At 40.7% G+C, this 27,633-nt stretch overlaps 1 protein-coding gene across 2 annotated transcripts in view; it reads right to left on the bottom strand.

Annotated features, from left to right (window-relative positions):
* Positions 1–27,633, bottom strand: part of DIAPH3 (diaphanous related formin 3) — a 485,008-nt gene that overhangs the window by 369,014 nt on the left and 88,361 nt on the right. For both annotated transcript variants that reach the window (XM_090024704.1, XM_090024695.1), the window contains 3 exons: positions 6,621–6,731; positions 6,123–6,241; positions 5,758–5,874 (listed from right to left, as the gene is read on the bottom strand). In XM_090024704.1, coding sequence (XP_089880830.1) covers positions 5,758–5,874; positions 6,123–6,241; positions 6,621–6,731 — 347 coding nt within the window. The remainder of the gene's footprint in view (positions 1–5,757; positions 5,875–6,122; positions 6,242–6,620; positions 6,732–27,633) is intronic.

Below are 27,633 nucleotides of genomic sequence, written 5' to 3'. Positions count from 1 at the left end.
CATGTACTGGACTGTTCATTAAGCAGGAATGCATGCACAACAGGTTACAGAGAACAGGATCATCTAACTGTCAGAAAACAATGTTTCTATATAATTATTCTGTATATAATTCTGTATTCTGCACTCTACAACTCAAATGCCTACATTCTCACAGTCCTCTTTTAAATAGCATTATATATCATTATGCCTCATAGTTGAAAATGCTCCATGATGTAAACTTACTTGATTCTGCTGATAAAGGACTTGTAACTTTAATAATTTCACAGATATAGCTGAAACAAAATGTTAAATGTTGCAAAATTGCTAAATCTTGTAAAACAGTACAAATAATGCCAAAAAACATTATATACGGCCCATTGCTATTACTAGATATTAGTGTAGAATAATAGTATACTAGTATAATAGCAAGAACTAGAGATTCTTATGTTATCACTTAATATCACTTCCAATTCTTATTCCCTTAAACCAAATGTTCTCCTCTGACTGTACTTCCCTCATCACAAGACTGTAATAACGATAGCATCCTGAGAACATCCTGATATTCAAGAATATTATAGATGAATCGGGGGCTAGCATATAATGGTCTTAGTTTCCCCTGGTAAGCCAAAAGGTAATTTATTAAACATTAATTTTAACTATGGAAATAATAAGGGTGTTTTAATACATTGTGCAAAATCAGCAAAACGTATTAAGTTTCAGTAATAAGCATCCTAAAGTAATCAAGGACGTCTCAGAAAACAAAGTTACATCTAAGAAATTAAAAAGCAAGCTGTTTTATCCACAGATGCACATACACACTAATGGGGTGTTTCTCACACCTTGTTAGACTTTTTTGCTTAACAAGATCCAAAGAGCAAGCCTTAGTCTTTCCTGTCCTCATGCTCCCTTTTGGCAGCAAGCACTTTCTCCTCCTCAATTTCCTCTCAACCACAGAGCCCTATTGTATTCACTTCAAGAAAGACGGGAAATGATGGCATGTATATCTGTACGTGAAAAATACATCTAAGGAAACCTAGTTACTGATAACAGTTCTCAAGAGCAGCTGTCCACATACTGTTGCTAACTCCTAGGTGACTTAAAAGTGACTTCACACCAAAAGGTCACTCTTAAAGTGTCCCAAAGTAAAGATCAGTTATAAAACTGACTCTGCCACATATGGCATCTAGCACTGTAAGGGCATGGCCAGGCTCTCTAGGCAAAGTGGACGCAATGACTTCCAGTCTGTGACTGAATGCAAATGCAAGTACACAGATGCCAACCACAGTGGCACCTGGTTTTTTTTTGTTTGGTTGGAGACGGGGGTTAAACACTCTTTCGTCCCTGATTCCAATTGGTGGTCAGGGCAGTTTCTCCTATCGTTCCCTCATACTGACTCCGGTGATGACATCTGACCTAAAGACTTTCAGAAGAGCATACTGCTTCATAAAAGATATGAATAGAGCTCCAACACATGCCCTGAAGATATTACTTCTTGAAATGTTATACAGGAATGTTATGAAGCCAGCTTAGGCTCTGGGGTAATGCCTCTTCATCACTGATAGCAAGTCCTCCTTAGTGTACTTACTGTATAGTGTTATACAGGACACAATCCATTTTGATAATCCCTAGGCTAATACTGCTGTGTTATACAGAAACAGAGCAAAGGAAATTTTGCAAATATCTTTCTCTATAAAATTAACAGACTAATGCTCTATGTCCAGTAACTGCAGCAAAGTCTCTGCATGTAACGAGGCTTTAAGAACACCAGCAAGTTGATCTACAGCCTTAAATTAAAGAGTCAGTGATCACTTCAGGCACTAGAGACAAGTTACTTTAAGTAAAAGGCAGTGTAGGGAGGACCCTAAGGTATGCTTCAGTCTTACCCACTCACCTTGCTCACCATGAGAAAGCCATTTTCATGGATAGAAACAGAATAGAACTTGTTACTTTGGATTCAAACAGTGCTCTCATCAAGACCATGAAGATCAAATTAGATTCCAATTGTAAGAATTTCATCCTTTACTTATGAAAAGACCTAAAACAAACGCTTAAACTTGGGGGCTTTCAATTAAGAAAACACACAGAATCATTGAAAATTAGAGTTGGAAGACACCTCAGAAGGTCATCTATTCCAACCTCCTGCTCAAAGGACAACCCCCAACTAGATCATTTCAGCCAAGGCTTTGTCTAGCTGGGTTTTATAAGCATCCAAGGATGGAGGATCCACAACCTCTGTGGGTAACCTGTTCCACTATTTTACTAACTAGTGAGAAAGTTTTTCCCAATATCTAACCTAAACTTTCCTTGCTGCAACATGAGACCATTACTCCTTGTTCTGCTATCTGCCAGCACTGAGAACAGTCTAGCTCCATCTTCTTCAGAACCACCCTTCAGGTAGTTGAAGGCTGCTATTTAATTCCCACTCAGTCTTCTCTTCTCCAGGCTAAGTAAGCCCAGTTCTCTCAGCCTCTCCTCAGAAGTCATCTGCTCCCACCCCCTAACCATGTATGTTTCCCTCGACTGGACTCTCTCCAATTTATCCACATCCTTTCTGTAGTGAGGGGGCCCAAAACTGAACTCAGTACTCCACATGTGGCCTCACCAGGGCCAAATAAAGGGGAAGAATCACTTCCCTTGATCTACTGGCAACATTCCTATTAATGCAGCTCAGTATGCGGTTAACCTTCTTTGCAACAAGGGCACACTGTTAACTCATATTCAGCTTACTGTGCACTGTTAGCCTCAGGTCCTTTTCTGCAGAGCTGCTGCTTAGCCAGTCAATCTCCAGCCTGTAGCGGTGCATGGGATTGCTCCATCCTATGTGCAGGACTTTGCACTTCTTATTGAACCTCATGAGATGTCTTTAATCCAATCCCCCAATTTGTCAAGGTCTCTCTGAATCCTAGCCCTACCCTCAAGCACATCCACTTCTCCTCCTAGCTTGGTGTCATCTGCAATCTTACTGAGGGTACTCTATGCCGTCTTCCATGTAATCAATGAAAATATTGAACAAAACTGACCGTAGAACCAACCCCTGGGGCACTCCACTTGATACCAGCCACCAACTAGACATTGAGACATTGACTATTATCCTCTGAGCTCAATGATCCAGCCAGTTTTCTATCCACTTTACAGTCCATCCAACCTATACTTCCTTAGCTTACTTAAGAGGATGTTGTGGGAGGCCATATCAAAAGCCTTGCTAAAGTCATACCATCTCTCAAATAGCAGGGGTTCAACAAGTAATGCCAGAAGCATCTCAACTGAGCTGATAGAAAGGTCAATATGCTTGAGGACCAGGAGATAGTCTAATACAGTGGGTGCCAACTTTTTTGGTAGGCATGCCAAATTAGCCCTGCACTCTGAATGCCATTTTGTTCCCTTTTCTCTGCCTGGTCTACCATTATGTTTTCTGAACCTTATTCTGTGACCTCTGCCTGTCCTCCTGCTCTGCCATCTGCCCCTCCCCAATCTGTTGCATGCTGCAACAGTGCTGCCTGTGCTACTTGTGGCACTCATGCTACAGGTTGGCACATCTGGTCTAACATCTCTGGTATAGTAGACTTGACCAGGTTAGTGTTCTTTACCCAGAAGCAGTCAAACACCTGACCCATTTTGCCAAGTATTTATGTCTAGTGAAATAATTCACAATATGGTCATGAATGCCTCTAAATTTGAAGGAACATTCTTGCTCTTTATGCAAGAAAAGCCATCCAGCATTCAGTCTGCAAGATACAAGATCCATACATTAGCAAGTCTGAAATCATCAGTAGCATCTTGAAGTCTTTTACCAAAAGGTTCAGCCATGCAGATGCTATCAGTGTTATTAGAAGCAAGTCCTAGGTCACCTCACAGCAGACTTGCAGGATCAGAATGCATAATAAAAGGCTCCATGAACAGTAGAGCAAACATAGGCAAAAGCCCATAGAGCCAAAGGAGGGACATTTTTTATCTACCTTGTTCAAAAAGGTTGACAGTCAGGTGACCCGACTCGACACATGGGGCTTGAATACCAGTCTCTTGACCTGCTACTTGTAATAAGGAGCTCATTTTTCTTCACCAGGCTGCAAAGGTGTTCTAGAGACTAAGAGCAGCACTAAGAGATATACCAGGTGGTCTATGCATCATTGAGATAAATGGACCATTTCACTGCATTTAGCATCTCTGGCTATATGTTGTTTTCAAACACTGCAGTAAAATTGTCCACTGTGATCTGGACATGACACCTGAATGCAGTGAAGAAAGGCCATGAATGTCTTCTATACTCCTCTGAGCTCCACCACATTTATATGGAGCTTCACTGCTCACAAAGAGAGATTCCAAGTTCCTATTTCTAAGCATGCAGTTGAAAGGAATTAAGGAGTATTGAGTACATAGCACCCTTTACCTCCCTGTTGTTTGGGCACAAGGAAGCACAGAATAGGAAAGACTATGGATACAAATAAGGAAAGAAAAAAAAAGTTATCAGGTCAAAAACCGGGCATGAGATATTCTTTTCAACATTATGTAAACATTGTTTAATATAGTATCAGGGAAACTATGCTATATTTGAAGAACGATGTTCATGGAATGATGCAACCGTTGCATATTTTATCCTTATCCTTCAATTACCAGTCCATATCTAATTTATTATGCACCATCCAAAGGCTAAAAATATAAAAAAAGATGCATTTCTTCTTGTATTTTATGAGTGGCATGGCATGGTAGTGTTATTTCAGCATCTTGGAAACAACAAAAGCTTTATCTCCAAATTTTCACTCTGAGGAAGACTAAAACTTTCTGGGCATATAACAAATGAACACCAATTACAGAAATAAGATGTATACTAAGCCATGCCCTGGAAAATAAAAATCTTGGCTCTTTCTACACTTCATACATCCTCCTAGAGCAGGGTAATGGGCCACCATGGAATGCAGTAGATAGAGGGAGCAGAGGGACAGAGCTGCTTGATTTACCTCCCTCTTCAACCATTCTGGATAGGCTGTTTTAGATTTGGCAGAGGCTTAGCTCTTCAGAATATTCATATTTCTCTCTGAATAATACAAGTGAAGGAAGGAAAACAGATATTTTCACAAGTTTGTAACTCAGCTAAAACTGAAGAAAGAAAAGGCTTTTGTTTCACCCAGGTGCCTTCTCAACTCCAAAAATTTGCTGTAAACAAATGTATTTAAAGGTCCTCAAGGTTTTTAAACCACAAAGAAGTATTTTGGCAGGCTTAATACAAATGTTAATTGCTACTCAGTTTGAGAGAGGATTAAAAAAAAAAAAATACTAAAAAATTAATTTGTGAATGCCTGAATGAGATGCTCAGTGGAACCATACCAATGTAATCAATCCAATGTGCATCAGGACTTGTAGATTCCAGGTTGCATCACTATTACTATCCCTATTATTTGAACTATATTTGTAGCATGATTTACATGATCAGCAAGCAAAGGAACTATATATTTTGTATTGATAATGCATTATAGGCAACATGGGCAGTTGAACACAATTCAGATCTCAACATGGACAGAGCTTCAGAATAAAACAGGATTGCGTACTAACAGAAAAACAAATTGTAAAAGCAGTTTCTTGTTTAAACTTATTCCTCTTCATGTAATCTTGAGAAACTATGAATGTTATTTGGACAGCATTATAACTTTGGTGCAATAAGCACACATATAACCTGATATTTTATTTTGATTTGGTCGGACAATTTTCACTGAAGCAATATTCTACTATTCAGGATGGCTTAACTAAATCCAGGAGTTATTATTTACCAGAACTTTCACATACCGTATAAAATAGTCATTTCGTATCAACAGAAGATGCTGAAGAATAGAAAGAAAATATCCTTCGGCCTTGGTGTCCTTAACTGTGTTCCATACTGTGTTGTAAACATCATTTACTTCAGTAAAAAGGTTAAGGAGAAGAAAACAGGAACTCTTATTTAAAGTTTAGAATTCAGAAATACTTGGGTCCATAAAAATTGTAATAAAATGAAATTTACTGTTCAGTTACAGTAAAGAAAACACTTAAGTCAATAGTCCGAATGAAAGACGAAAAAAATATTTTTCTTACATAAAATTTGACAACCAAGATTCTGTTATACGGTATAGTACTATTTGTGCATATTTTATTCTCTACTCCTAAAAGGATATTCTAGTTCAGATCTAATATCTTCTAAACGATGAGAGAACTCAATCATGTCTTCTTCTTTGTGTTCATTGAACACTTTCAATTGAATATCCAGGGCATCACTTTTTATACATTTCAGTTGCTGCAAAGAAAAAGATAGTAGGATGGTATAACAAAACTTGTAATTGCACATGCAAGAATCATCCATTTTGAGTAACTTCCCCAGATGTTTTTTATGGTAACATTACCATTATAATAATTATTCTATATTAAATATTTAATAAAACAAATAAAGCAGGAAAAAGGCTAGTATCTACATAACATTCTATTCTATATCATTCAGCTAACAGAAGAGAGGATTTAACACACTATTCTTTATTTTTTTAATCATCTTTGAGAAATGGTAAACCTCACACATTCAAATGACACATTATTCTATAAAGCATTTTATATACTTCTTCCCTCCCCCAACTCAGGTAGCCAAATAATTGAAACTTTAATGCTAAAAACAGGACACTTGCCGGCAATATGTCTTTCAATCCGCAGCGCATAAATTCATTTCTGATGTGAAGCCTGAAATCCAAATCATCAGGAGATGTAACAAGAGCATTGATGAGCTGCATACAAGCTACCTACAACAGATAACATGAAAAATTATGCTGCAATATTTCTTAGTTTTCAGTATATTTCAAAGCTAAAAGGGCATTACTGAAAGCCTCTCTTGCTCCTTGTGTTCCACATTTTACTATTGGAAAAGGGATCTGTCATAATTTATAGCATAATTATAAATGATTTAATTTACCAGAATCTGCATAAAACATGGATGTCAAATACTTTAATCACGTATTTCCATTAAACAGTGACATCTAATTCTGCTTCCCTCTGTTGAATGATTCCACTTGCCAATTTATACAAATACCTAGATCATTATTAAGACAGTATAAGGAGATAATGATAAAGTTACATTACATCGCTGATTAAATCATAGTCCTAATTAGAGCTTTTTGGCCAAAGACATTTGATGGAATCGTCCAATACAAATACTTAGTATTTTTTGTAGTAGATCAGTTTTATTTTCAGTGTATGACAAGATAAAAACGACATATGGGAAACAAAAATAAGTACATGAAAGCCAAGATGTAGATCAGCCCAGACAATCTAAAAACTCCATAGACAAAGTGATATAAAATATTTTTTACACTTAAGATTTTATAATGTTTGGTTTCAAAGCAAAAGCTTGAGGAAAATAGCTGAATCAATTCAATTCACCGTGTTCAAGTCAAAGAAACTCCTGTGTTGCAGTTCTATAAATGAACTGCAATTAAAATCTAGAAACAACTGGAACCAACAGAAAGATGAGCAATTATGAATGGCTGTCCAGCTGAAGTTTGAAAAATATATCAAATAATTGCTTTTACGTGATAATCTAAGACCAGGAAAGAATTCAAGAGAATCCCCAACCTGTAAACCATATTAGCAAATAATATCCTGCTCGCCTCCCTGTTGCTCAGAAATATCAACTGGATGAAATTAGATTCAGATAAGTATATTATTTCTTATTCAAGTTCCAAATGAAAGATTAAACAAATTTGTAAAAGCTGAATTTGAGAAGCTGTATATTATCAGCACTCTATACTTCTGCTTTTATTAATGAAAGATAAAAATTAAGAATTTTGAGATACTACAGCGTCACAGAAATTGTGTTACAACCGTTTATTAAGGCATTTTCCTACAGGAAGTATGGATACTGAGCAAGAAATACACATTTTTTTTTTTTAACCTTTGTCCTAAACAGTATATCTTATTTTAATACCAGGTAGAAGAGTCAGGATTTCAGGACCATAAACTACATTCCTTTTAACTGAGATTCTGTTAAAATAGAATGCAACAAATGCAATAGTAATGGGATGCAGCTACACATTCATAAATGTGTCAAAGTCTAGCATCTGTAATGATAGGTACTAACTTAATGTACTGTAATTAGCACGAATGAACATTAGTGCAAATTAATGTTTTTTAATGATATTAATACGCATTAGCCTATTATTGTGCATCAGCACAGGTTTTGCCCACTGTGCTAATGCGAAGTAGAATTAGTCTTCTGCGCATGTCTCATGTAGATGCACCCATCAACTCCTAAATTAAAACAAATATAAAGCATCTGTTTTCAGTATATATAGACTTTGGGGGGTGGGACTTGTTTGAGCGGGTTTTGGCTTTTTTATGCATCTTCTATGAGTCAACAACTGATCTGTGATGCAACGGATGTCTTCTTTTCTGTGTACACAGGAAGAAGAGCTTTCATTTCCATGCTGCTTTACTTTTTATTGGATTTAATTTTGTGTTCATTCCTAAAGTATTTTATTTTTTGCTGTACTTACTTCATTATCATCTTTAAGTACATAAAATAAAGATGAGATTGTAGATAGGAAAAACACTATTTTAACAAATTTAGTAAATTTATGTTGCTATGCACCATTAAATAAAATGAAATTAGACCCAACCAGTAATACAAGGCAATACATACAGAACTATAAAGCAACATACAGAAGTGTATAGGAATTTTAAAATTATGACATGAGGCATTCCAGAGAGAACAGTTTTAACTTGATACCACTCTCCCTTAATTGTAATAATGTAGGAACCACACTTACTGGAAATCTAGAGATAAACTAAAATATCCCCATTCTTTTTTCCTAGAATCAAATTACTATTTACGAAGCTATGCACATTTGTTGAATTTCCTGAATGTTCTTTCAGGACCTACTTTCAAATGTCATAGTAGTACTTGTAATCTGAAGCTGTGGACAGCTGCAACAATATCGAGTTTTAAAGGAAGGCTTATAATTGGAAGCATGTCAGTTGAATTGATGCAAATGTTTTGCTTGTCCACTTCTACATTAGTATAAAGGTAGAGTGGAACTAATGTAACCTTACCACTTAAAGTGTGATGTATACTACTGGATTTACTCAAATTTAAGATGACCCTGAATTCAAAACGACACCCCAATAATCAGATTTTATTCATGGAAAAATTATTCCATATACAACATCTAACTAGTGGGGGAATCTCATCTTCAATTCATTCCCCTAACTACTGCAGGGGGGCAACCAGTGGGGGGAGGAAAAAAGTCAAGCAGCTTGCCCCCTGCTTATGCTTGCTCCCTGGCAACCCTGCTCACACCCAGTTCCCACTCTGCCCCTGCTACCTGTACTTTTGGGGGAGGGTGTAGAAACAGCAGGGGAGGGAGGGGCAGGCAGGGGCTGAAGCCCAAGCCACGGCAGCACCTCCCCACCCATCCCCTGAGCCCTCATACTTGAATCTAAAATGAGGGGCTCTCCCCATGTTAAATGGGGGAATCTCATCTTAGTTATACTTACACTACCATATTTATTCAGTTCTAAGGTATCAAGACCAAATTAGATGGTTAAAAGTATCATAATTGTGTGAAAGATTTTCATTAGCTGCAAATTGTAAGCTGAACCAAATTCAGCATAGCTATACCAATTAATGCCAGTATTAGGATCTCCAACTATTAAACACTTTGGAATCTCTCTCTCAAATCTCATCACATGGTTAAATTAATTTCTTCCAGGAGCCCTGATCCTTCAAATGAAGGCTAGAAAAAAAAAACTCTTTGAATTCAGACTGTAAGTAGGATCATTTACTCGGAGTAGCAAAGTAGCTATAAGGAAATCAACTCTTCTTCTATTTGGTCCATTCTCTAAGCGTACCTTCCAGGCTACTGGTTTGTATATCCCTCCACTTTGAAGATCTGTAGAATAATCTTCCAATTCCTCGCACCTTATTCCAGAGGTTATTTTAAGTTGGCTATACAGTTTAGTCAGATTTATTTTTTATATCGGGGGAACTCAGTTTTGTAGCAGGATGAATAATGAATTTTTTAGATGTTTTTCTACCTTAGAAGTAAAGGTTGGCTATACAGACCAAGATTCATGATATAAAATTGATATAAATCAGATATTCCTTATATGAAAGTACGTCAAAGTTCACACCAATATTCTACATTGGCAACTAAGGGACCCTCTAGAAGCGCAGGTAAGGCACAATGGGATCTCATGCACAATCCACACAAATACATATCCTGCCATGCCACAAGTACATGGCAGGAGGCACAATTGTGGGACCACAAATCAGATTGCATCATGCCTTCTTGCCCACAGCTGGGAGACTTATCAGCTACCAGGCCCCAGGATGTACATGGGTCAACCCAACTGGGAGCTCCAATCAGCCGCAGGGGCTCCTGGCCACAAATACACGTAATAACATGAGAAAGCAACTACAAAGTTATTATGCATATTTTGTAGAAGAATTTTGTACCTTATTTCTTTTTATCACACCAGTTAATCATGCTTTAAAGTGTAACATGTAGATGAGGCCTCAGTAATACTCATCTTTCTTTTACTCCACTTCACTGGATACAAGAGAAACCTATGTTATCATTAAAATAGACCATGTGCATAGAAATACTTCCATATTCAGGAGGCAGCTGACATTTTAACCTTAACTTACTGTTTTACCTGAACTGACTTGTTTTTTTCTGAGTACAAATTTTAAAACCACAGTAAGGTTTAAATTCATAATAGATTCATATAAAAAGAGTTTTCTAATTTTATTTGCCCAATAGCCTAAAGGTTTCTTTCCATTGAAACAAATTGTGTTTCTCATTGATGAATTTGCCAACTAGGCTACCACCTTGTCAAAAACAGTAGTAATGAGAGACAAATCATTAGAGGTGACTGTCACCAGCACAATTTAGCTAAAAAGTACTAGGAAATGTATTACAGAGCACACCCCTACTGGGCACAATGCCTAGTTTGGAACTACATTCCTCACTGCTAGCTTCACATTTATGGTTTTTCTGGACATTGTGTCCTTGTCATGAACATCTGGTGCCTCCTGAGACCATGGGGAGCACCATGACAGTGAGCGGGGACTGTCCGCAGACGCCAGCATTGGTGTCAGCAAGCAAGAACCACCCACAGACACAGTAGTAGTGTTGACAGCAATGGGGGATGGGTGGTGAGCAGCGACCACCCACAGAAGCTGGCAGCAGCCAATCTCAGGGGGCACTTGCCCCCCCCCCCCCCACGTGTGGTCTATGCTCCTTCTTGCATAAAAATCAGAAGGGAAACTGGCAAATGATTTTTATTATGTAAAGGGGATGTTCAAAGGAAAACACAAAAATATTGCATACTTTATACATTTTCAAGAATATTGAGGTATTCTAAAATTTGGAGTCTAAATACTTAAAGATTAATTTGATTTGATTTGATAAAGTATTAAAATATAGTATTTTAGATTTTAGATTTTTTTTATACTTTAAATCCCAGTCTCCTTTAAGACCCATATAAAATAAAAAAAACTTACTATATTAAGAATTTACAGAGGTAAGGGTTGAACTGTTAAGGAAAACAGTGACAATAATATTTGTTTTGTCAACATACAAATCTTTCAATGACTCGTTGTGGTGGCAGGTACACCCTCAGGGGCCAGAAGCACCAAGGACAGACCCCAATGCTCCCAGACAAGGTTCCAGGGACCCCAGAGCCACAGAAAACTTACCCAGGAGGCAGACTGGATTACAGAAGGAGCTACGCGAGCCAGCACTCCGCCACCTTTTCAAGAGGCTGTCAATCAAGCTGGGCGGTGGCCAGCTGATGAAATCAGCTGAGACCGCCACTGCAGGAGATTTAAAAACCCTGGCGTAAGCCAGGTGCAAGGGGGAAGCCAGGAGGCAGGACAGACGTCCCTGACAACTCTGCCTCACCATGAACGGGCAAGGTCAAGAGAAGGAGCCCAGCTGAGTCTTCACCAACCTCAGCCCCTAGGATAGACACCCGTGGTCAGCAGTTCCCCACAGGAGATGCAACCAACCTTATCTACCCTGGCTCTGAGGTAGCCACCTCAGATCCAGAGCTGGCGTATGGACGGAGGTGGACCAAGGAGGCAGAGGGGCGGGCAGGCAGGCTGAACTTCCAAGCCTATGGTCCTGAAAGTGGCCAAGGCGGCAGAGGCTTCTCGTGGCATTTGATGAGACAAAGCCAGGAGCTGGTGCGGTGACACAGAGACCCACTCAGTTGGCAAGTGGAAGGGGTGTAGAAGAGGCAACCGTGGCAAGCCAGTGAGTATCCCTTCTGCAAGTCAGGGGGAGGAACACCACTGAACCCCTCCTTTCAGTTGCAATTCCATCAAGTCATGGCAGGTGAGTCAGGGGCCCAGACCATGGAGTGGGAGCACACTCATGTAACTGTCTTATAGTTTTTAGCAAAGACTTTATATTATTTTCTCTTTTCTGTATAACTGCCGCGCGGCACTCTCACATTTATGTAACCTTGAAGTAGACTGTTAATCAAAATGAACGCTTTGTACTTCTCTCCACTGGCATTAAGCTACACATGCGCATTCTGTAAATTTCATTTCTTATCTAAAAGTGTCATTTTTGCAGAAATGAAACTTATGTAGAAAATCTGCCTAGCAATAATTATGTAAAAGAAAATTATCCTATCTGTATACTATAGTTAGTGTCATAGAGGCAGTCCAACAAACATTTATAAAAGAGGCAAAAAGCAGGAAGCAGCAGAGACGGCAACTGGAAAACTCTGTGGGCCTGATCACCCCGCAGACCAGTTCTCAGCCTCCCCGCCTGGGCGTATCCCAGCGAAGATAAAGGCCTCAGAAATCCGACAACTGACAACGATTCACTGTGTTACAGTATTGCTTTGTGTTTCCCAATTATGAGCCGTTGACCAGTTCTGGGACTTAAGGAGTCGGCAGCCGCACCTAGCTTTGGACTTGTTCCACTGTTGGAACGCAAGGGCTGGCTCTGGAACCTCGTGAACCAACGGACACCCTATAGAGTATCCCATTCATGAGCTGTTGACCAGTTCTGGGACTACGGAGTCGGCAGCTGCTGGCTCTGGAACCCCGTGAACCAACAGACCCCCTTTAGTATCCAGCATACTGTAACTGAAGAAACATCGGAGACTCCGCTTCTCGACTGCCTCTCATCGTAGCTTAGACAGCATATCTACGCTCGCTATACTTGTATTTACTGCAACTTCGTTCCAACCGGCCTCCCCTCTTACTTGTAAGAGGGTGAGGCCAGGTGAGTGAATAAATCTTTTTATTTTACTCTATATCTACTCCGTAATAACTTTTATGACTAACATTCCATATCAATGAGCCGTTGACCAGTTCTGGGACTTAAGGAGTCGGCAGCCGCACCTAGCTTTGGACTTGTTCCACTGTTGGAACGCAAGGGCTGGCTCTGGAACCTCGTGAACCAACGGACACCCTATAGATTAAGAGACACTAACTACTTACTCTAAGTCATCTACTTGTGCCAACTCGGCGAACCTCGAGGGCGGCTAAGAGCTACCTCAATTCCGCCCCACAAGCCGCGTGCTCGCACAACTCCGCAAAGCCCGCGGCTCCCCTAAGCGGTGCCGGAGCCGCTAGCCCGGCATTTCGCCACAACTCACAGCATCACACTCATCAAAATTTGAGAAGAAGTTTCAAGGCCTAAGCACCTTAAATGCGTGTTCCTTAAAGTTCTCCATAAATACAAACCAGAAGAGAAAGAAGAAGAGCACTAAAAAGGGAAAGATCAGTTTAAATAAAGAGAAGAGCTTTGTGCAATCATAGTGCAGTTCTTCTGGGCTACTTCTACTCAGCAGCTTGAGTCCTTCATGCTGCTTGGATATTCTTTGCATTTTGTGAGAAGACTTGTAAAATTAGTTGTGAGTAGTTGCTTGTGTAGTAGCAGAAGCCAGTCTTGAAAGAAATAAGGGCCCATTTCTCTGCTAGAGTTACAACTGGTAAGCCCTACTGGACTTCATAACAGAAGAATTTTAACAAACTCTGGAACTAGCAGGCAGAATCCAAGGCAAGGCACTCACATGGGAAAAGGAGTCTAAGAAAAGTGGTTGTACCTTGAGAGTCCATAGGAAAGGCACAAGAGCAGGTTATTTTGATGCGAATAAACTATAGGCAGCACAATAAACCTGTCTGGTTTAATAGCAAACCCTTTGGTGAGTGGAAACTCAAAAAAGAATCTTACAAACGGTGGAAATGTACCCATGCTACTAGAGAAAAGTATAAAATTATTCCACAGGTATGCAGACAGAAAAGGCAGGAAGGCCAAAGCACAAATACTCATGAGGGACATAAAGAAAAAAAATTACAAGTAAGGAGGAAAAAGGAAACCAGGGAAAGTGCAAGTCCCTTTACTGAATGCAGAGAGCAACCTAATTATGGATGATACAGAGAAGACTAGCTATTAATGATAGGCAGAAGACAGCAGGGGGTAGTGCAGAAGCTTTCCTAAGCAACCGCCTATTTCTTCAGGTGTTACGTATGGACTTGCAAAAGACAAAGGTCCTAAATTGAAATAATTTAAATACAAGGATGGGGGAGAAAGCAGTAATGAAAGGAGGTAAATGTGGGTTGAATAGGTCTCTCACAAAACACACTTTTTTGAAGTACTCATGGAACGTCATGCATGTTTTCTTGGCTTGTTTTACTGATATGGAAAGTATACTCTTTACAGATATGTACCATGAAGCTGTATCTAACCTCATCAATATTATGTCTCTATGAATTGCATCAGTGATGACGGCATCCCCTCAACATACAGATGAATTGAAGCATTTGATAGGAAAGTAATTTTTATGTTTTCTATTTTGGAAAGGAGTGTTTAGCAGGCCAATGGTTAAGTTACTGTTCACGGCTGAAAGAAGAAATTCCTGAAAAATCAATATCTGGCATGAGTATGCTTAACGACCAGTCAAATTAGCCATTATAGAAGTAGCCAGAGGCATAGAAGCCAAGCTCTTCCAGACAATGATGAATTTACATTTTAAAAGAAGAGGCTAGTAGCAAGAATGATCCCTGGCTCTTTACGGTATTTCGGGAAGGACATTTCTCACAGGGGGGAAATTAAGGGAGAGACAATATCTTTAGGATACTGGATTAGTAATCTTATGTCTGAGGCATGACTAGACAAGGCTCTGATTCTAGTTAGAAAAATCCCCTCAATTAAGAGCTGGAAAGACTTAGGTGAAGCTGGAAAAGCTTAGGCACCATAGGTCAGAGAGATGACCTTTAGAGCATCTCAAGTATATTCTTAGTAGTCAAGCAGCAGATAGCAGAGGGCCTTGGGGATGGAGGTGGGAGAACACCCCTGGAGTGGGCCTCAAAGGGGCAGCTGACTGGTTCAAGGGTCAATAAGGACAAAGAAGGAAGTTAACCCATTGAAGAACATAGGAATATAAAAGCTAGTCCAGGTAGTGAAACAGAATCCACAGTCCCTGTTGAGACTATACTTAACACAATCCAGCCTGTAGATGATTTCTTGTTCCATAGTTTCACATTCAAGTTTGCTTTTAAAGTTAGGTTAAATATCCCTACTCTGAGGTCAGTAATGGAATGTCCAGGATAGTGAGTGCCATAGACTGTATTTCTGTAATAGATGTCATATAGATTTCATAGACATTTCATAGACATCAGGGCTGGAAGGGACCTCGGGAGATCATCGAGTCCAGCCCCCTGCCCAAAGGGCAGGAAGTCACCTGGGGTCATAGGATCCCAGCAAGATAAGCATCCAATTTACTCTTGAAGGTGTTCAATGTAGGTGCTTGAACCACCTCCACTGGCAGACTGTTCCAGACCTTGGGGGCTCGGACAGGAAAGAAATTCTTCCTTATGTCCAGCCTGAAACGGTCTTGCAGGAGTTTGTGACCATTCGACCTCGTCATCCCTTGGGGCGCTCTGGTGAACAGACGTTCCCCCAGATCCTGGTGGTCACCCCTGATAAACTTATAGGTGGCCATCAGATCACCCCTGAGCCTATGCTTTTCCAGGCTAAAGAGTCCCATGGCTCTCAGCCTGTCATCATAAGATCCGTTTTCCTGACCTCTGATCATGCGCGTGGCTTTCCTCTGGACTCTCTCAAGCTTCTCCACATCCCTTTTGAATCGCGGAGCCCAAAACCGGATGCAGCACTCCAGCTGCGGCCTCACCAAGGCCGAGTACAAGGGGAGAATGACGTCCCGGGATTTGCTCGAGAAGCATCTATGGATGCAAGCCAGCGTTTTATTTGCTTTATTAGCCGCAGCATCGCATTGCAAGCTCATAATCATCTTGTGGTCAATGATGACCCCCAAGTCTCTTTCTTCCATAGTGCTAGCCAGTGTAACACTGCTGAGCCTATAAGGATGCTGCAGGTTTTTCCTCCCAAGGTGGAGAACCTTGCATTTTTCGGTGTTAAACACCATCAGGTTCTCGTCCGCCCATTTGCTGAGCTTGTCCAGGTCAGCCTGGATCACCCGCCTATCTTCTGGCGTGGATGCTTTGCCCCAAAGTTTGGTGTCATCGGCGAACTTGGCCAGTCCACTCCTGCCTCCAATGTCCACATCATTAATGAAGATGTTGAACAGGATGGGTCCAAGGACAGAGCCTTGAGGGACCCCACTGGTCACAGGGCACCACGATGAGTCACTGCCATCAATTACAACCCTCTGGGTCTGACCACGAAGCCAATTTCCCAGCCAGCGGATTGTAGTGGAGCCAAGGCCACAACTGACCAGTTTGGCCAAGAGGTGATCATGGGATACCAGATCAAAAGCTTTTTTGAAGTCAAGATATATGACATCAATCTCTTCTCCCTTGTCCAGGTGATAGGTCACCTGGTCATAGAAGGAAATGAGATTGGTCAAACAACACCTACCCGCAACAAACCCGTGCTGGCTGTCCCTTAGAATGTTAGCCTGGGCCAGTCCCTCAAGGATGGCCTCCTTAATAAACTTTTCTAAGATCTTCCCCAGGATAGAAGTCAGGCTAATGGGCCTGTAGTTAGCCGGATCCACTCTCTTCCCTTTCTTGAAGATCGGCACCACATTGGCCTTCTTCCATTTATATTTTTCCCCTTGGAAATCGCCTCATCTGTCAAATGTAGATAGCAGATGGGGCAAAACAAGCAGGCAATGGCATAAATATTGCTGGTAGAATAACAGGTAAATGAACCCCAGATGTTGTAATCAAAGTTGTCTAGTCCAGTGATGATGTGATTTGGATTAATGGGGGGGGCACAGCTGGCTTTATGAAAGTCCATTTATACATCTGACAAAAGTAGACTGCAACCTACAGAACTTATGCCTTTCTGAACTACTTGGTCTAAGGTGATACCATGTCCTGCCTTCTGCCTGACCTCAGACTAACACAGTTAACTAGTTAACCTGTGCCTATCAAGTGACAGCCAAATTTGGCAGAAAGGATAAGGAAAGACTATAAGCAACTGAGAGAAAAGTGAAATAATAGGTTAGGAGTCACTGGATGTATTCAAGTCCACAGACCCAGACAAAATACTTCCTTGATTATGCAAGAAATTGGCTGAGGTAACTGCAGAACCAATGGCTCATGAAGACTTGCTGCAGTCTCAGACAACTTGAAATATCTTTAAGGAACAGAATAAGCAAAATGCAGAGAATGCACTAGTCAACTTGACCTTGATACTTATAAATATTAGTAAGCCTGATAGCAAAGAATCTATTTTAAAGTACCTAGAGGAAAGCAAAGTTACTAAGAACAATCAACAAGGATTCATCAAGAGCAAATCATGTCTGACCACCCTGATTTTCTTCTAACACAAAGGAATGGAATGAGCTCAGGGGAGAGGAATGAGACAGGTAAACAGTGGAGCTTATATACCTTCACTTCAACAACGTTTTGCATACCATATCCCATGACAAACTCCTCAAGTAAACAAAGGAAATAGTGCCTAGATAAAAATTACTGTAAGGTGGATATGTAATTGGTTGGATCATTGTAAATCAAAGATTAGTCAATGCTCCAATGTCTACTTGGGATGAAGCATCCAGTGGGGTTCCCCAAGAGTCTGTCCTGGGTTCAGTACTGTTTAATAACTTCATTAACAATTCAAAGGATCAATATAAGGGCACACCTAAAAATGTGCAGCTAAAACCAAGCAGGTTAAGTTGGAGATGCTATGGAAGAGGGAATGACTGGCTAGGCTGCAGTATAGCAGAGAAGGACCTGGAGGTTACACTGGACCATAAGCTGAATATGAGCCAACAACATATTGGGTTTTATAACATGAGAATCAGTAAAAAATCATGAAAAAAGTGGAAGTAATGCTTCCACTCTACAAAGCACTCATGAAGTCTCGACTATAACACTGTCCAGCGGACAGATGTAGAAAGATGTGGATAAGAATCCACCAGAGCGCAACAAAAATTATGAGAGGTCTAGGACACTTGATATACAAGAAAAGGTTGGAAGAATTAGGATTATTTAGTCCCAGCAAGGGAGAACTAAGAGGGCATTTATTTAAAACAGTCTCCAAATACCAGAACAGGCTCTGTAATGAGGATGGTGACAGATTATTTGCTGTGCACCCAGAAGACAGGCCAAGTAGTAAGTTTCTATTTAAGCAACCTATGGTTATAATAATACAATTCTCAAGTCAGCACTTTTTCTGAGTCCCTCTCGTCTCAAAGAAATTCTTTTTTTATTCCATGGTCCTGGAGAACATTGTAGTAAGACCCATCTCAAAGCACCTACTTGCATCTGCATATTATTTTCCCTTCATGAGCCTAAGTATATCCGTAACTGTAGCACAGAATTTACCAGTCATGCTAGCAGAGGATCTCCTCTTGTATATAAACAAGATTAGGCTTTAATGTGGGTACCAATAATCTATTGGCTGCTTTGGAGCATCCAGCAGATCAGGTGGCCAACTTTTAACATAAAATGCCTCACGGCAGATCAGGAGGGAGTAGACAGAACAGCATCAGAAAGCAGAGGAGGAGATAAAGCAGGAAAAACAGGAAGAGGTTGGACAAGCAGCAGAGAGTAGGGAACAGGAAATTGGGCAGAGGAAGGAGTCAGAGCGGCACTCAGGTAGAGTACAGGACTAATTTGTGCCACACGTGCGAAAAAGGTTGGCCTCTACTGCACTTATGTAACACTTGCAGTGTTTATACCCCTGTAGACCTTCAGGAGCCAATCTGCAGGGTCCTTGTTTTTTGATCTGTAAGAAATCTCAGTAGGTAATTGTGAACAGTTACTCTTTTTCCCAAAGTTATAAAAGGGAACTTCTTGTAAAGTGTCATCATGCTTCCATACTCAACAGAAGGGTTAACAATTAGGCTGATGATGGTTTTTGTCCTCGTTTACTCAGATGCAGTTCAGCACTTCAGTATGCCCTATACCAGAGATGGGCAATTATTTGGGCTGAAGCGCCACTTCGGGAATTTTGGTGCACTATCGCGGGTCGAGGAAGGCATGGGGAGGGTGCTGACCCAGTACAGCAGGGGCAATTGATCCTATCCAGCTTGGGCCCATCCACCAGGAACCAGACAGAGCAGGCAGGCAGAGTCTCTATGGAGACTAGCCCAGGACCCCCGTGGGCAGGGTACGCCCAGCCAGACAAATGTACTGGGGCCACAGGTTGGCGGGGAGCAGCATTTGGAAACAGGACAAGTGGGCAGCTCCAGGACTGGGATCCCATCTTGCCCACCCACCCAGGGCCCTACCCCAGCCACCCAGCTGAGCACACCCTACCCACAGAGGTCCCAAGCTGGTCTCCATTGAGACTCCCACCTGCCTGCACCATCCATCATCCCTAGCAGTGAGTGCAGGGTAGACAGGCCAGGATGCCTGGACAATGGAGCCAGATCCAGCCACTGCTACCAGGGCTGCCAAGAAACGAAGTCTGGCCACCACGTTGACAGGGAATAGCAGAACCAGCCACAGGCTCCACAGCCCAGGCTGCCCCTGCCTTTGGCCAGGAGGGGCCAAAGGACCCGCTGTGGGCCAAATAAAAATTCCTTGGCGGTCTGGATCCAGCTGTATTTTGCCCACCCCTGCTCTACCCAAGGGTAGACACCCAAGGGTGTTTATCCACCATTACAAAACTATTCTCAATTTAAAGGCAATTTTAGACACTGCACTACTGAAAATTGACATTAGAAAAGTCACTCAGGGTTTGTGGGGGGGAGCCTTGGGGGCTTTTTCTTTTTTAAACCATTTGCATCTAGCCTGGAAGCTGCAATCCTTTTCTTCCTAATTAGGCATAGTTAACACAGGAAGATTGTTTCAATATCATATTGCTTCAAGATTATATTACATCAATTCAATCAATGTGCTACTAAGTCTTTAAAACATTCAGTGGCAGAATGGTGCAGAATGCAGGTGTTGACTTGTATATTCAGAGCATTTGGTTGGATGTTTAATAACAGCCCTCTAGATCTGTACCTACCAGTTTACTGGTCTCTGCATAAACTTTAATGTGTTCTAGGAATGAATAGCCCTAACTGACCTAGACTCTTCTATCCAAGATCTCTTGTTCCATACTGTTACACAGTTGCTAAATAGCTAGAGCATACTCAAAAAGTTGTATACTACTATATATGGCTATGTAAGGAAACTGCTTGTTCTTCTTTGTTTCTACTGTATTCTGGGAAAAAATTAGTATATTACCCACTCTCCCCACTTCCCCATGCACACACTTGTTTCCCAGAACAGACTGGAAGCAAAGAAAAGCAAGCAGTGTCCCTGCTCAGAATTCCCCAGGTATACCCCTCCAGCAAGCTCTGTGCCCAAATACTCTACTTCTGCTCAGGATTAGTCCTCTCTTCTGCCTTTGTGCTAAAAGGTTAGGGACAGACATTACACAAACTGGTTTAAGTGATCAGAAACTGGTTTAAAACTGTAACAGAACAGATGCTCAGTGCATATAAACCAGTTTGAAAATGGCTGAAACTGGTTTGAGATAAGCCTGGTTGAGTGCAGTATCAGACTTAACTGATTTGGGTCAAACAGGTTTATGCAGTCTGTCCCAGACTCCTTGCTGGTTCAAGATAAACCAGACTCACCTAGCATCCCAGTATGCCCTCTGGGCTGGGCAGAGCTGTCTACTCCACAGCAGGGCTGGCCCTATCCCCCTCTACTCTGTGGCTGCAGCTCCAGCAGTGACTTCCAGGCTGCTCTCCCACCCACCCCCACCCTGCTAAGCAGGAATTCCCCCCTCTCCTCTGCCATGCCATGTCTATGCATTAGCTAAACTACATGCCAGGTACATTCTGTGCTGTGGCAGTCAGGACAAAGGCAGAATAAACAGGTAGCTGGTCATGTCCCTCTGTTGTTTTCTTAATGGGGTGATAAACACTGAGTTAGGGGTGATAGACACTGTTATCAATTGCCTGCTGAGCTAATCAAAGTGTCCTGCTGGGGCCTGGCCACAGTCCCCCTGAGCTCAGTCCTGTAGAAGGGAAGGAATTGCTGCTTCTAGCCTGAGCCACTGCAGGCAAGTGCCTGCGTTTCTGGAATGAACATATCAGAAACAATTACCCTGGGGAGCTCGCCTACGTGGTGGTCACGCTGCTTCCCCTGCCAGGTAAGTACTCCATAGGAGGTCTATATTGAGCAGATTCTTTTTGGTATTGGGTGGTGGAACCAGAGCGTGCTCCATCCACTCCATGCATTGACCTGGTATTGCAGTGCTTCCAGGACCAGTGCAAAAAAAAAACAGAAAAAGTTTCTGGAATGAAGAGAGAATGTCTATCCACCTCCAATGGGTTCAAGCTTTGCAGGTTAGACTAACCTGCAAAGATTGAATCAATTCAGGCTCAGGCTTTTTGAATGTCTGTCACTAGCCCAACAAACAACATATTCCTCTCCATTTGCCTGATTTCAATGTGTTAAAGTCTTTAATTAAAATATTAACTCTATAATCTAAACAGCATAAAAGGATCAGGATTTTTCCTTCATTCCCTCTAGCAAGTCAAAATTGTGTACATTTGATTTTGCATGAGTGCAGTTGTGTGAGAAAGTAAAATTTCACATTAACAAAATCTACTTTAACCAACACAAGCACTCAATATTATCCCTGCACAAAAGATATATTCCCCTCCATCGCCCTATTAACTGCCAACTTTATTTTAACCCCATACAAATCTGGATGGGCGCTCCTTCTATAATGTTCATTTTCTGAAGATCAAAGAAAGGGTTTGCCTAGCTATCAACAAAAGCAGTAAGTAGATTTATACTGTTTTCAAAGAAATACAAAAATTATCAGACTAAGACTTTTCAAGTATTCAGCCTTCAAGTTACAAAAATGTTAGTCGATGCAGGATTGAAAAGGTCAGTTGTGAACTGCCACATTGCAAGTCTACGTATCTCAGACAGATAATCAAATTGAATTTGCCAAAGAACTGACAGCTATAAGCTTTTAGTTTCGTCAAAACTCTGTCAAATTAACTAGCAGGTCAATGTCATTTCTATAAAAGTTTATAATTGATTCACATATTTTTTCTTTTTTTTTTAACCTTCAAGAGTCTATCAGCCAGCTGTAGAACTCAGTTGATTTTAGCTTAAAAGAAATGCGTATTAAATAGCAATCACTCGACTTAATAAAAAGACTTTCCATACAATAAAAGATTAATTTAAACAGGAAAAAGATGGCCATTCAGAGGAACATTAGAATAACAATCAATCAGACACTAGTTTTACTTATGCAGGTAGAACACTGACAGCAAGATCAATTTAGAGTGAACTGTTATCAAATTTTAAAAAGAGGAGAGATGCATACATGCCTTCCATCCTTGAGAAAACACAAAAGTGGTATAATCAAAGTAGCTATCACTTAACAGAAACCTAACTTGCATAGCATCTGCTGAACACTAGTCTGGGTGTGAAATTATACATTTCTACTTGGCTGGGACATGGTATTTGAGAAAGTAATGTCACCAGTAGCACATGACACTTGCTCTTTGACCTACCTATTGGTCACCTGGTAACACTGGCATTGTTGATCTTGATGCACTATGCCATCCTGCTAAGAGACCTGCTTATGAAAAGGGGTTACATTCCCATAGCTGCAGTCAAAAGCAACACTGGGGCTGGCATTTTATCCATCTTACAGAGGGGAAGAATATTGTCCCCTTAAGGAAAATATTGTCCAAGACAGACTCCTCAGTTTAAAATTTACTTCCACTCCTTATATGAAATAGACAAAACTACTGATCTTCAAGAGAGGCTAGAAAACCTGCCTGCACAGTTGCTTTGAAAACAAGATTGTTTGACATTGGTTAATGTCTTAGTAACAAAGAGAAGAAGTATTATACAAGAGCAAGTTTTGTTCAATTGGTGATTAAACTGCCTATTTTAAGGCTTTTAATTTGTGTCTTTAAAAGATAGCAATAACACTTTCCTATAAACACAAATATTTACACAGTTCATAAGTCTGGTCAACTGGACAATTTTCACACTCAAGAACACAAAGCACTTACTTTGAGAATTATAAACCTATAAACAAATTATTAATGAGAAAAGTTTCAGGTGATTGTTTTGTGCACACTTAAAATTATTCATGTCAGTACCCAAATTTCAAATGAGAATAAAAAGAACATGAACCATGAAAAATGCAGAAATTGGGGGGCAGGGGAGGTAAACATTCAATTAAGTTATGCTAAACATTGTTTACTAGGTTTGGGCTACTTTATAGAAGGTCTGCCCAACTTGTGGACCATTGGCTAAATGAACCTGAAGCCCTCAGGTTCCCACATGCTGTTGCATATATGCTCACACTAAAGCACAAACTGCCTGTGATAGCAGATGTTAGCTATACACCCCCACATATTTCCCCTTTCCCCCAGGCTTTTACAGCTCAGTGAGACATGAACAAGCATGGAGAACACATGGTCAGACAGATGACAGCAACCCCCACCATCTAACACAGTACCATGCCATGGAGGAATGGACCCTCCTAGAGCAGCTGCTGGAGGTGGCAGTGCAGCAACAACTTATCCATGACTGGCAGGTGAGATCCAAAATTGCAAGTGGCAGTGGGAAGGAGGTGGCTGGCACTGGTCCAGTCACAGGTGAGGCAACTGCAAGCTAGCAAACTTGCAGCAGCAAAGAAGGATGGAGGGCACCAGGGACTCGCATGGCATACAGTCCACATGGCCTGGCATGCAATCAAACATCCAAAGTTAAACAGTCTTGTTTACAGTAAGAGTATAACCTTATCAGTTCCATTTCTAAAACCTGCTTTTAACAATTCCAGGAACAAGAACAATTTTTTTTCCATTATTATGAAGAGCAAATAGACTAGCCCCATTATACTGAAAACCCTTTTAATAAACCTCTATTCTGGTCCTATGGGTATTAGTCATGAGGTTGTGTGTTAATAATCAGAACAGTAACCAAGCAGTCAAAACATTTAATATGTAAAATGAGCTCTCATTTATTTCATATAGGTCAAACAAGAAAAGAACGCAATTTTCAGCTACGGTACCACACTTAACGTGTGCCACACTGTAAAACTTAAATGTGAAAGTGCCCATCTAACTATTGAAATAATGCTGCTGTGACTGTCATAGCTACCTGTGGGGGACTAAATAGATGAAAACCAGCCTACTTGTATGTGATACTTTGGAGACAAAAATAAAACATGATGGCAGGGACTTCTCTTACTGGAGACTGGAAATACATAAGCCAGGGCAGACTTACAAAGTTACACACTGGGAGCGTTACACTTAACAACAGTACCACAGTCGGATCAACATTTGCAGGAAAATAAAGCACTGGCTCATTTTAACGCTGTTTTTTTGGCTTCCCGTGTTCAGTTAAAAGGTAGTAACAAATAAAGTTATTTAAAATTATTCATCATTTTTTGCTAGACTGGGCCACTGACTAAATCTATCTGAACAGAGTTCTGGAGAAAATCTAGTTATAAGATTAAAGTCAAGTAAACAGAATTTTTTTTCTTATATTGAATTACTACTCAGGTATTCAAGATACTACTCAAGTATGTAAATACTCAGTTACTCAAAATGATAACCACTGAAAATGGGATTCCATTTTAAGCAACCCATAATTCTAAAAGCAACTCTTATCCACAGCTTGGTTACATTTGAAAATAAAGCGTTTATATATTATATACAACATATGATTGTTCTTTCTTGCCACAGAAGGCAGAATAAGAATGGATTTAAATAGTAAAGTAGATTTCAATTAAATCAGGAAAAACTGGCTGACTTAAAAACAATAAGATGATAACAAAGCTGCTTAGGGAAGTCATCGCATCTCATTAGATTTTTCAAGAAACTAAACAGGATGTCTGGGATGATTTAGGAACCGTACATCCTGTATCTATGCATAGGATTGGACTAGATCAGTAGCTCTCTGATACAGTAAATGAGAAAGTTGATCAGTTTTCAGTTCATGTGCATTGGAATTGTTGGGATGTAGATGCTAAAAGTATGCATCTACCAAACAGAAACCTTTGTTAAAAAAGAAAAGAAAAAAAACCATTCCATGATGGCACCAAAAGCACATCCCTGGCACATGTGGCATTTGTCTGCAAAAATCACAAGTTCCTGCACCTAAGCAGAGACATCTCAGAGCTTCCCAAAGGAAAAGCTACTAACATTTAATGAAAGAAAAACAACTTTCTTGAACAGCTTCCTTCTGAGAAATGGTGCATCTGTTTTGAATGAAGCTATCCACGAAGGTTCAGTCTGAAGCAGATGCCTGGTAGGAAAAATATCATCCCACACTGATGAAGTCCGACAATGTTAAGCAACAAAAAAAACAAGGCATAATGGGAAGTGCCAGGCAAGTGACCTATTGGTGTTAACAGCCACTTTTTTTCCTTTTTTCCCTTTGCAATCACTACTGTCCAATTCCTCTTATTCAAAGCATGAAAATGAGTAGCCACAGTAATTAACACGATCCCTTAATATATACAGTATGGAATACCAATGAGGAATAAGAAAAGTATATATGCTTGGCAATCGTGAGACCATTATGAAATATTGCATTTAGTGCCTGAACTTCAAAAGATAACATTGAAAATCTGGAATATTCAGAAGAAAGCTACAAGAAGAACATAAAAAAGATGCCTTACAGGGAAAGACTTCAGACGTTCAGTCTACATATAGTATCACCCATTTTAAAATACAGAAAAGATCACTGACCTCTTGCATACTACTAATCATCCAGTATTAAACCCAAGCAGCCTGCTCAAGCTAAAACTTTCCAGTCCTTTAGAGAATAAATTACATGCTACTGGCTGAGGGCAGGAGACATCAAAATGTTACCAGTGCCTGGAGAGACTACACAAGAGCAGAAAACCAATTAATTGAAATATGTCTAAATGATCCCAACACTGCAAGGTATACAAAGAACCTTGCCAAATCTGAAGAAAAATCTTTTTCCAAGCCCAAATCTGGCTAACACTAACATCTTCAAGCATGTGAATAGGATATAACATCCAGGGTTTCATCTATCCTAACAAAGCACTGATCAACATCTTCAGCTGTTGCTCACGTCTGACACTTCAGAAACAGGCAAATGTGTATCCAAAAAAAATGGCCAAATATGTATAAGAAAAAAGAATTCCAGATGACTAGCTGAAACACTGATGTATAATGTTAAAACCACTGCCACAATGCAAACATCAAGTGTTATGAGCCTCCTGAGGACAATATAAGTAATCCTAGTCTTCCAGAGGGTCACGCAGAAAAAAAAGCGTTGTCATGTCCAGATTTCTAGACCAGAAAAGCCCATCACAGTCATCCTTTATGAACATTGGTCCCCACACCTAGGTATAGTATTTCTCCAGTAGACCTGATCTTAACTACCCCAAACAATGGCAAGTCCACAACATCTCAGGATCAACTATTTAATGTTTAATAACCATCTGATTTTAAAGTTACTATCAGATCTTTTTATTCCATGTGAAAATATATATAAACACAATTATCAGGTCACCTTTCACATCTCTTTTTAATGACCTAATTCAGCTGAGCTCCTTTAACCTTGCATTGTAAAGCTTTTCCCTCCAACCCCGATCAGGTTTATAGCTCTCCTGAGAACCACAAGGTTAGGAGGTACATTCAGGGTCATCTAGTCCAACCTGCTACACAAATTCAGGATCCTCTACTTAGTATACTAATCACTGATGAGATCCTCTCCAGCCTCTTCCTGAAAATCTCCAGTGAAGCAGGATCCCACAACTTTCTTAAGCAGATTGTTTTTGAGAATGTGGACAGAAACAGGGCCTTCCTTTTTCAGCCTGGCTCATTGCCTCACTCTTCCCACAATCCTGGAGCTGGTGGGAGGGACTAAAAGGAATCGTGGCTCTGGTCACTAGCATTCAAGTCCAGAAGGAGCAGCCACAGCTGCAGGGGCCATGCTCACTCCCTCAGACTGGGGACAGTTAGCAGAAAGAGTGGGCTAAGGTAGGGTCCTGCCCTGCTGCCATCACATAGCACCAGCCTCTGCAACTGCATTGGCCAGCGTCCTTCTCCTGCAGGGACAACTGCCAGTTTCAGGGGTCTAAAGAGTCACCGACAAGCTCCCTAGTATACTCTGCCAAGCAGTTCCTGCCACCACAAAGCAACACATACTAACATCAGCCACAGCAACATAGGTGCTTTGTCTACTGCTGCTCACCCTGCCACCCCATGAGACCCTTTTAAAAG

Source organism: Crocodylus siamensis, chromosome 1, assembly GCF_052110815.1.
Source record: "Crocodylus siamensis isolate JL-2025a chromosome 1, ASM5211081v1, whole genome shotgun sequence".
Taxonomy (NCBI): domain Eukaryota; kingdom Metazoa; phylum Chordata; order Crocodylia; family Crocodylidae; genus Crocodylus; species Crocodylus siamensis.
The sequence above is the reverse complement of the archived record's forward strand: the minus strand, read 5'-3'. Positions and strand labels throughout refer to the sequence as shown.